Source organism: Ochotona princeps, chromosome 21 (genome assembly GCF_030435755.1).
Source record: "Ochotona princeps isolate mOchPri1 chromosome 21, mOchPri1.hap1, whole genome shotgun sequence".
In the NCBI taxonomy this organism is placed as follows: domain Eukaryota; kingdom Metazoa; phylum Chordata; class Mammalia; order Lagomorpha; family Ochotonidae; genus Ochotona; species Ochotona princeps.
In genome coordinates this window covers 5,487,211-5,496,965 of record NC_080852.1, presented here as the reverse complement: position 1 = coordinate 5,496,965, position 9,755 = coordinate 5,487,211, and the positions used below count along the sequence as shown (strand labels likewise).

Below are 9,755 nucleotides of genomic sequence, written 5' to 3'. Positions count from 1 at the left end.
TATTTGCAGAGCCTCACCATGTTGTTTATAGCACGTTCTACATTTAAAGCTCAATTTCAGTGATAACTATTTACTCATTTTTTTTAATAGGTTTTTATTTTGTTTGTTGGAAAGGCAGAGTTAGAGACCAGGAAAAACAGATCTGTCCTCTGGTTCACTCCCTAAATGGCTGCAGCAGCCAGTCCAAAGCCAGGAGCCAGGCTGCTGCCTTCCCAGTCATGTTAGCAGGATGCTGGACCAGTCCTCACAGGGGTTGGTGGTGTCACAGGCTGTGGCTTAGCCCATTGTAAGCACACCACCAGACTTTTAATTACTCTTGCAGTAAGTTCTGAAATCTTAAAGTGTGAATCCTCCAACTTCTGCAAGATTGTTTTAGCTATTCTGGATCCCTGTCAAGTCTATATTAACTTTAGAACCGGCTCATCATTTTATACCTGAATCAACTTGAATTGTCATGGGCTTACTTTGTCTTTGCAGATCGCTGTGGCGATCATTGCCTGCAGAACAATGTTAAGCTTTCTAATTCGTGGACATGAATTGTTCTAGTTATTCAGATCATCTTTATAGTTCCCAGAGTGTACTTAGCTTTTGCTAAGTTTTTTCTTATTTTGTTATTTTTAAGCTATTTTAGATTTTTCTTGATTTAATTTCCTGATTATACATCATAAAATATAAAAATCTAATTGGTGTTTATAAACTGATCTTGTATCCTGCCACCTTACTGAGTTCATCAGATTTTGTATCATTTTTATAAATACACAATATGTCATTTACAAATAGTTTTACCATTTGAAATCAATGACTGCATTAAAACACCAGCATTGTGTCGATAGGCTGAAAAGTGAGTCACATAATGGTTTCAAAAGACTCTGAACTTTTGACAAATATTCAAGTATTACATGATAAAAACAAATAGGAACTTCCTCGACAGAGTTCATATGTGGGTATGGGAGAGGGTATAGAGGAGAGTCTTCAAAAAGTGTATTTTATAAGAGTTGTACCAAAATAAACTTACTGATTTGTCATATCTGGGCAGGATCTAGTTTGATACACTAATAAATGTAAGACATCAATTTGAAAACTACCCCAACCAGAGTAACCTGAGTTTTTCTGAAATTGAACAAACATTGAATTTATGGTTATGTTTGAGAAAAACAATGGTGGGATCACTGATACCTTATGAAGTCTATGAAGACAATGTCTCGAAGAAATCTACAGTTTACAAATGGGTAGGCAACTCGTCTTTTGAAGGGACAAAATAAAGACCAGGCTAGACTTCTGTCTGCAGCACCTGCATCCCATGTGGATGCCAGTTCTAGTCTCAGCTGCTCTACTTGCAGCTCAGCTCCGCATGTTAAGATCTGGGAAAGCAGCAGAGGATGGCTGAAGTGCTTGGCCCCTGCACCCACAGGACTCAAGTCCTTGGGCCCACAGAAGTGGAGGAGGTTCCTGGTTCCTGACTTCTGATTGGCTTAGCTCTGGCTGTAGCAGTTATTTGGGGAGTGAACCAGCAGATGAAAAATATCTCTTTCCTTAACTGCGTTTCAAATAAAAATAAGATAAATCTTTAAAAAGAAAAGAAATGTTGAAAGTGAAGTCTGCAGCAACAGTCTACATCAATTTGTAAGGAACAAACTAATGTTACGCAGGTTTTGACTGAAGGCAGTGAACACCAGAAACGATGGCCAGCACCACAGACATCTCAGCTGAGTTAGCTGATAGAATTGCCCTAAAATTTGCAGGACAGCAAACGTTGCTTGATGGGTACCAAACTTGAAACCCAAAACCAAGCTCTCAATCGAAGCTTTAAGGGGATTCAAGGACTCAAAGCATGTTTTCAAAGATTTATTACAGGCGTGGAAACCCGTAAATTGATGCTGAAACATGAAAATTGTAGCATTGACACATGGTTTTACTGATAACGACCCTGAAGACATACAGCACGCTCGGTAAAGACCATGGTTACCGAGACTTTGGTCAAAGCCAAGTGGGCCAGGCAAGAGCAAACGTCACAGCAGCAGGCTTTGGAGATGCTAATACTTTTGCAATGGCATGGTAACTCCTTAGGAGAGTAAGGGAAAGCGGACTACAGCTTTAGCCGGAACACATTTGGCAAAGCTTCACCAGGCTCTACAGTGACACTGCTCTGCCTGGTCCTCTCATTAAGCTGGGCTATTTTGTGTTCCTATAGGAAATCATTAGCACCCAACAACAATCTTTCCATAGCTTTCTGGAAATCATTAATCTATTCAATGTGAATAAGATAGGAGCTATTTCTCCTATAGCTTAGTAGCTGTATGAATTTTTAAGAACATGTCTTTTTTTTAAAGATAATTATTTTTACTTTTGATGATCTTTACATAGTTGATCAGGGTGATAAGGGTCAAGGGATACAGGAAGGTGGGTGAGATCACCATTTCCACATTCTCTTTTTTTCCTTCCTGTATCTGGGGGAAAAGAAAGATAAGAAGAGAAGCCACACCCAGCCTCCCAGCCACCTCCAAACCCTGGGATGGAAGACAGCCACCCAACGCCATCCCACAGTCCCTGATGTGGGGCTTGCTCCAAGGGTCCTGCTCAAGGGGACACTCGGAGTTCAACAGTTCTGAATTACTGCCAATCTCGCCACTCCAAGCACAATGAAATCTCTCCAAAATCCACTAGCTTACATAGTCCACCTTAGAGTCTCCGTTTGTTCAGTCACTGCCAACACTTGGCTGGGGTAGTTGATCAATTTTTTTCTGTCCTCCATCCTCTGTTATGGTACCAGGTGTCCTCTGTGGACTCCAGTGGACTGCCATATCCTCCACGTGCTTCTGGATATGCTGTCCACTGCTCCATCTAAGCCACTGAGGAGGCCCAGCTCTGACACATGCATTCCATTCCATGGTCAGACCATGGAAACTGCAATTCTCTCCATGGTTGGAGTTCTGAGTCCAGTGGTTCAGTTGGGGGGATTCCCAAAGAAACTTCATCTGAGGTGATCCCAGACCTGATGATTCTTATGTGTGAACGCCAATACAGGGTCTGGCACAGTCTCTCTCCCCACCTCAGTCGGCTTACGCATATGCTGGTGGTTATAATTGCTGGGTCAGTTCTGCCTCCAGCATTGTCTTTTACACAAACCTGTTGCAGCCCAATCCTGCACACCACACACTTGGCCCTCATGCAAACCAGTGGGAGCTGCAACCTAGTTGGAGCGACCCACAATATCCCCTACTAGGACTGCCCCCTGCTCTGTTTCCCATGCTTGTCAGTATGTACAGCAGACTGCTCCTGTCTGTTTTACATCCCATTCAGTTCTCATACATGTCAATGGGCATTGAAGCCTAGTTCAACCCAACTAGCCCTACAATCCAGTCCACACACTTGTCGGCGGGTACCACCTTCTATTTAGTCATGCTGGTCACAGTCTTGATTCTTATGCTCACCAGAGTGGCAACCCAAGAGGCAGGTGCTCACTGTTTCCTAATGGGCTCATTCTAACTCCCGGATCTTGCACACTCCAGGTAGTTCTGCAGTTTACCTTGACAAAATTTGTCCCCCTTGCTAGCATCTGCCAGCTGATGTTGTGGCAAAGCCCAATCAATCCACACCCACTCTAACTATGCATGCACCAGTAGGAACAGTCAACCCAGCCTGGCCTTCCCTTGATCTAGTTCACATGAGGCCTACAGGTGTTGTAGCCCTGCCTGGCCTGTTCTGCCCCCATCCCAGCTCTCACCAGTGGGAGTGGTGGTCCAGTAGGGGGGCCTCACACAGCCCCCCTACTAAGCTTCCCCCACCACTGGATCTCACGTATTCTGGTTGGGTGCTGTGGCCCAGTCTGGCATGGCCCGCCTCACCTTGGTATTTGCCAGTGGGTGCTGTAGCCTGGCTGGTGGTCCCAGCCCACCCGCTCTTCTGGCTCACACTGGTAGGGGCTACAGCTTAGCCCAGCCCAAGCTGGCCCCAAATAGCGGCCCTCATATGAACTGTCTTGTGTTGCAACCTGACCCAGCCGCCTAACCCACACTCCATTATGATGCTCAGATTCGCCAGCAGGTGATATGAATTGGCCCAGCCTGGTTCACCCTCGACCTGAGGCAAATGTGTGCTATTGGGCACCATCCCCCGGTCGGTCTGGGCTGCTTCCTATCGTGGTTAAGAACACATCTTTAAAAGATAACATTTTATGTTTGGGGTTTTTCCCTTTTTTCTATTTCCACTTGATTGCCTCCGATTGTTACCTTCATCTGGATATCTATTCACTCCCTAGGCGGAATCAGCGAGTGGCTCACTGATAACCCTAGTTTATTAACCCAGCTAACTTGGCCTAAAGCAAGACTGAAAATATTTGAGTGTAGTTGTCAATCTCCCAGAAGGCCAGAAGGTGGCGGTGCTGTCCAGAAAAGTTGAACATCTGGCAGTTTCCTAGATGGTTGAGACTATTTATAGCCCCTTTGCTTCCAACAATCCTTGTAGGTGTCGATTTGCTTTAAAGAGCTGTTTATTTATTTGAAAGGCAGATGGAGAGAGAGGAAGAGAGAGAATCTTCTATCTGCTAATTCACCTCTCCAAATGGCTAAAATGGCTAGGCTGATGCAGGAGCCAGGAACTCCAACCTGGTCTCGGACGCAGGCCTCTGCACTTGGGCCATCAGCTGCATCAGCAGGGAGCTGGAATAGAAACAGCGCAGCCAGGACTCTGACTGACATGCGATACTAACAGCCACCCCAGACACTCAGTTTTTAAGACAGTAAAACTTGGGAATTGTCTGTTTTAAACTAAGAAGGCGTACCTATAATAAAAGAAATGTAGGCTGATACACAGGAAGTCAAAAGACCCTTGCCTGTCTGGATCCTGGCACACATCAACAGTGCACTTACTGCAAGGATGGTCCCATAATGAAGTGATGCGGCTTTAAAGGCTTATTTCCTAGCTCTTGTAGTGAAATTACAGTAAAGGACCCGGATGGTTTCTTTTCTCCCGTTTCCTCACTCTCTGGCTCTTCCCATATGGCCTGCCCATATAGAGGTATATTATGCATCTCACAGTAGATGGTTGTTAACTTCTGCAAGACGTAATAGCTGAAGAGTATGATGCAATGTCTGAGACTGCACCCAAATTCTGCCCTAAAAGGTTCATCGTTACTTAAGCATTCATTCCTTGGTCCTTTCAGGGTTTTCATGCAGGGCTAGTCCCACTCCGACTAGTCTGTTGGCAATTAAACTCATTTACCAACAGGTGATGGTTTCAGTTAAGAATCATCCGAGGTTCCTGCGTAGTTTAATGGGTTCACCGGGAGCCCACGAGTATTTCTCTCCTTGCTTCTACGGCTAATTGTGCTCCAAGTTCAGTCTCTGGTATCAATGTCACATCAAGTTAACTGGGTCATGACGAATGCGATTGCCGGCAGACATGGCCTCCGTGGGGGGGGAGGGGGGTGCACAAATGTTACATAGAAATCCGAAGCAGACGCTTCCAGCCCAGGCTGGAGGCTTTGGGGGGTGGGGGGAATCAGCTGCCACACCCGGGAAAGATCTCTTGTCCTCATAGCACTTGGGACAGAGGCATTCAGTGTACACCAGAAACCTCAAACAGCGGCCTTGGTCCGGGGCTGCGCGGACAGGCCCAGGCTCCCGGGCCGGGCTCCAGCGCCTCAGATCCGCAAACCAGCGCCGAGCGCGGACAGCGACTTGCTGGCTCTGCGCGGTGGCGACGCGTTGAGGGAGAGGCACCGGAGGCGGCGGGCGGAGCCCCGATCGAAGAACCCCTCCTGACCGCGCGCCCCACACCCCCTCGCGCCCCCACTCTGGCCCGCGCGCCCCCCGCACCCCCACTCGGGCCCGCGCGCCCCCAGGCCCCGCCGCCTCCTCCCTCGCCCTCCCCCCATCACGGACCGTGCGGCCCCCCGAGGGGCGGGGCCGGGGCGGGGCGGGTGGACGCCATCGCGTAGCTACCGGCCGGCGGCGGCGGCGGCGGTCCGGTCAAGACAGCGCCGGCGTCCTCGCCGCGCTCGGCTCCTCGCCCTGGCCGCCCGGGGCCTGAGCCTCGGTTCCTGAGGCTGCACGCGCGGCCGGGTTGGGGCTGGCGGCGGCGGTGGCTCGGGAGGTGGGGGGCATGAGGAGGCGGTGACGCGCGGAGAAGATGCTGAGGAGCTGAGAGGACGCGGACACCGTGCGCGGCGGCCGAGCGCAGCGCCTAGCCCGCGCGGAATGGCTCAGCCGCTCGGCCCGGCAGGCGGCGGAGAGCCGCGGGCCGACTTGGCGAGTGGCGAGGGGCCGCCGGAGGCCGGAGCAGCCCGGGGTTCGGAGGACGCGCTGAGCCTGGAAGAGATCCTGCGGCTCTACAACCAGCCCATCAACGAGGAGCAGGCGTGGGCCGTGTGCTACCAGTGCTGCGCCTCTCTGCGCGCCGCGGCCGCTCGCCGCCGCCAACCCCGCCGCCGCGTGCGCTCGGCCGAGCAGATCCGCGTCTGGAGCGACGGCGCCGTCACCCTGGCGCCCGCCGCCGGCCAAGAGGGAGAGCCGCCCCCCGGTAAGGCCACCGGGACCCTCTCCTCCCGACACACGGAGGACGCCCTTGGCTGGGCCCCGGGCGACCCTCACTTTCCACGGGGCGTCCCCGGGCCGGGGAGGGGTGGCTGGGGAGGGCGGAGTGGGCGCTGCGCCCGGGCCAGCTCGGCGTCGGTCAGAGCCTCGGGCGGAGGCGGATGGCTGCACAAAGAGCCGGGGCGAGGGGCACCCGGGCAGGCAGGCCTGTGCCAACCCCATTTCCCGCTTGAAGGCCGTGGATCCCTCTCGCTGCTGCGCGGGTGTGCAGGGCAATGATGCGGGCTGAGTGCGCGGTTGGTGCCTGGGCTGTTTGCTTGTGGCCGCACGGAGATGAAGGGTCAGCAGAGCTTGTCAGGGAGTCTTTGAGAAAAAAAAAAAAAAAAAAGCAAACGTATCTTTGGGGTTGAGTAACCGGCCGGTAGTTTTTCAATGACAGTATTCCTTCGGTTTGGCAGTGTGACGAAGAATTCCGAGCCCCGTGGAGAAATTTTGTTATTTGGGGAGAAAGGGAAAAATAAACAATGTCTTTTAGCTCCTGGCTGTTAGGGAAAGCTTTATATTAAAACGTTCCTTTGGTGCAAAAACAACCTTGTAAAGCAAGAAATCGCCAGGAGGTTGAGGCAAAGAAGATGGTATTTCGTTGTGCCGGTGACTGTAAATTCTGCAGGAGAATCCCCTGACCTCTGGAGCACGCACTAGGCAGGTGCTCCCTCCCCCCCTCACGCCCCCAGCGCTAAAGTAAAAGATGGGGGGGGAGCTTGGTAATAGGTCACTCCGCTCCCCTCGTGGTAATTCAGCCTTTTGAGAGGCAAGTCTTTAAAAACAGAGGAACACAATGTGCCTTCACTTTTAGAAAGTTGAATGAAATGTCAAAATGCTTAACGTGAAAGATGTAATTCAGAACAACGCTGATCACATTTAATGAAACTTCTGATCTAGATTAAACATTCGAGAGTATATAGTTACCAGTTCTTTCCGTTCCAGGAAGCAGGTTTTTAGTAGCAGGTAAATACATTTTCAATTACAACTAGTCTTCCTATGATTTTTGGAAAGTCTTGTTTTTCCAAATAGTTTATAGCGTATTTGCTCTTATGTTTTTAAACGTTTATTTATTCTAAAGGCAGAGTTAGGGAGAGACAGAGAGCAAGCTTGCATCTGCTGGTTCACTCCCCAGATGGCTGCGAGGCCAAGGCTGGGCCAAGCCAGAGTCAAGGGCCTCGTGTTCGTCTCCCTCGTGGGTGCAGGGGCCCAAGGACTTGGGCGACTTTCTCTAGCCACCAGTGGGAGCTGGATTGGAAGCAGAGCAGCCAGACTTGAAAACCAGCCCATTTGGGATATGTGGGCATTCCACTCAGCGGCTTAAAGCACTGCATAACAATGCCAGGCCCTGCTTGCTGCTTTCAGATTAGTGGGAAATACTTGCCTTTATAATTTATTTATTAACATGGGATTAAGTTGACACCCACAGATAGATCCCAGGCTGATCCTTGTGGTGTATTTGTTTAAGGGGAAAAAATGGTTGAAGGCAAGTTGTTCAATAGCTCAAAAAGCTAATTATCCACCTTCAAGCACCAGCATCCCATGTAGGTGCCAGTATGTGTCCTGGCTGCTCCACTTCCCATCCAGATCCCTTCCTATGGTTTGGGAAAGCAGCAGAGGATGGCCCAAAGACTTGGGAAGCTGTGCCTGATTGGGAGACCCAGATGAAACTGCTGGCTTCAGATTGGCTCAGCTCTCGCTGTTGCTATAATTTGGGGAATGAGCCAGTGAATGGAAGATCTCTGTCTCTCCTTTTCTCTATAAATTTTGTTTTTCAACAAAATAAAATAGATCTTCACAAGAAAAAAAATTTTCTTTTAAATAGTAGAACCTTGAATTGGAATGCAAATGGCTTTTGTTACCATGAGTATGAGCGACACCATCCTGTCTTCAGACTACTGCACTGTGCTTAGGAAGCCATGGCAGAGTTGTTTGCAGAACCAATAGATTTGTGACCCATTTGCCTCCCTCGCGGTATTATTCATGACTCCTGATACCGGTTGTACAGAGAGCCTGATTAAAGCTGTTCAGGTGGATGGTCTGAAACATTTCAGAGACTGTTGGTTAAAATATTGCTTTTGATGATTTATTTCCCATAGGATTGAAGGGTAGTTGCAGGGCTGTGGAAGACACAATGTCTCCTGGTCACTTCTGAAAAATGATGAATAATTTGGCATTGTGCACGCTTATGTAGATTTGATGTTCAAGGAAAAAAACATATTCAGGATATTTCCATTGCAGGAAGCATTTTCCTTTTCGTGTTTTACAGTCAGCAGCATTTACATTTTCACATGTTATCAGTTGATTTGTTTTCTCAGTGGCAGTTTAGGGAAGTCGAGTGACTTGCTCAAAGTCGTGAATCCAGCCCAGGTTTCCTTAAAACTTTAGACCTTGAAGTATTGTCAAAGGAAGCAGATTTGGTTTAACTTTGTAGAGTCATTCTTCCCCTGGCCAGCTGAATAGCTTTGAGGATTTTTTTTTTCTTGATTTCACCGAGTCAAGCCTTCTTGATATAAAATCAAGCTATGTGATTTTTTCCTGGAGCGGAGGTTGAAGTGAGGAAGACAAGACTAGTTCTCCCTTCCTCCCGTGATCCTGTGCTGCTGGCTTGTCGGCTCACTTTTGTTAAACATTTATTTATGTATTTGAAAGGTGAAGAGGGAGGGAGAAGAATCCTCTGTTTGCTGCTTCACTGTCCAAATGGCTACAACAGCCAGGGCCAGGCCAAAGTTAGGAACCTGGAACTCCGCATCTCGCACACAGGTGCAGGGGTCAGAGCGCTTAGACCAGCTTCTACTCTCCCAGGCGCACTAGCAGGGATCTGGGTGGGACTCAAACTGGTGCTCTTAGGGGATGCGAGTTTCACAGATGGCAGCCTAACCTGATGTGTCTTATTTTGCTCTCATATTATCATAGAGCCTCTAATCCAGCTGTCCTGTATTTTCACTCAGAATTGGGACCAGTGTCTCAATATCGGGGCTTCTCTGACATTTTTGGCTGAATAATTCTATTGTGACTCTGTCCTTTACAGCATCCCTGCTCTTTCCTGGATGCCAGTAAGCTTCCTCTTAGTTGTGATCTGAAACAACTTTCAGGGCCCAGCCTTATAGTGCAGTGGCTGCACGGCCAACATCCCACATCAAAGCACACAGGAGCAGCTGGCTCAGTCCTGGCTATTCT

The 9,755-nt window shown here is 49.1% G+C and overlaps 1 protein-coding gene across 3 annotated transcripts in view; it reads left to right on the top strand.

Annotated features, from left to right (window-relative positions):
- Positions 1 to 6,011: 6,011 nt before the first annotated feature.
- SPIRE1 (spire type actin nucleation factor 1) overlaps positions 6,012 to 9,755 on the top strand; it is a 156,090-nt gene continuing 152,346 nt past the window's right edge. Inside the window, exon 1 of one of the 3 annotated variants that reach the window (XM_058679056.1) lies at positions 6,012 to 6,519. In XM_058679056.1, coding sequence (XP_058535039.1) covers positions 6,198 to 6,519 — 322 coding nt within the window. In that variant the 5' untranslated portion in view covers positions 6,012 to 6,197. The remainder of the gene's footprint in view (positions 6,520 to 9,755) is intronic. The other 2 variants (XM_058679055.1, XR_009247400.1) reach the window with 2 other exon arrangements.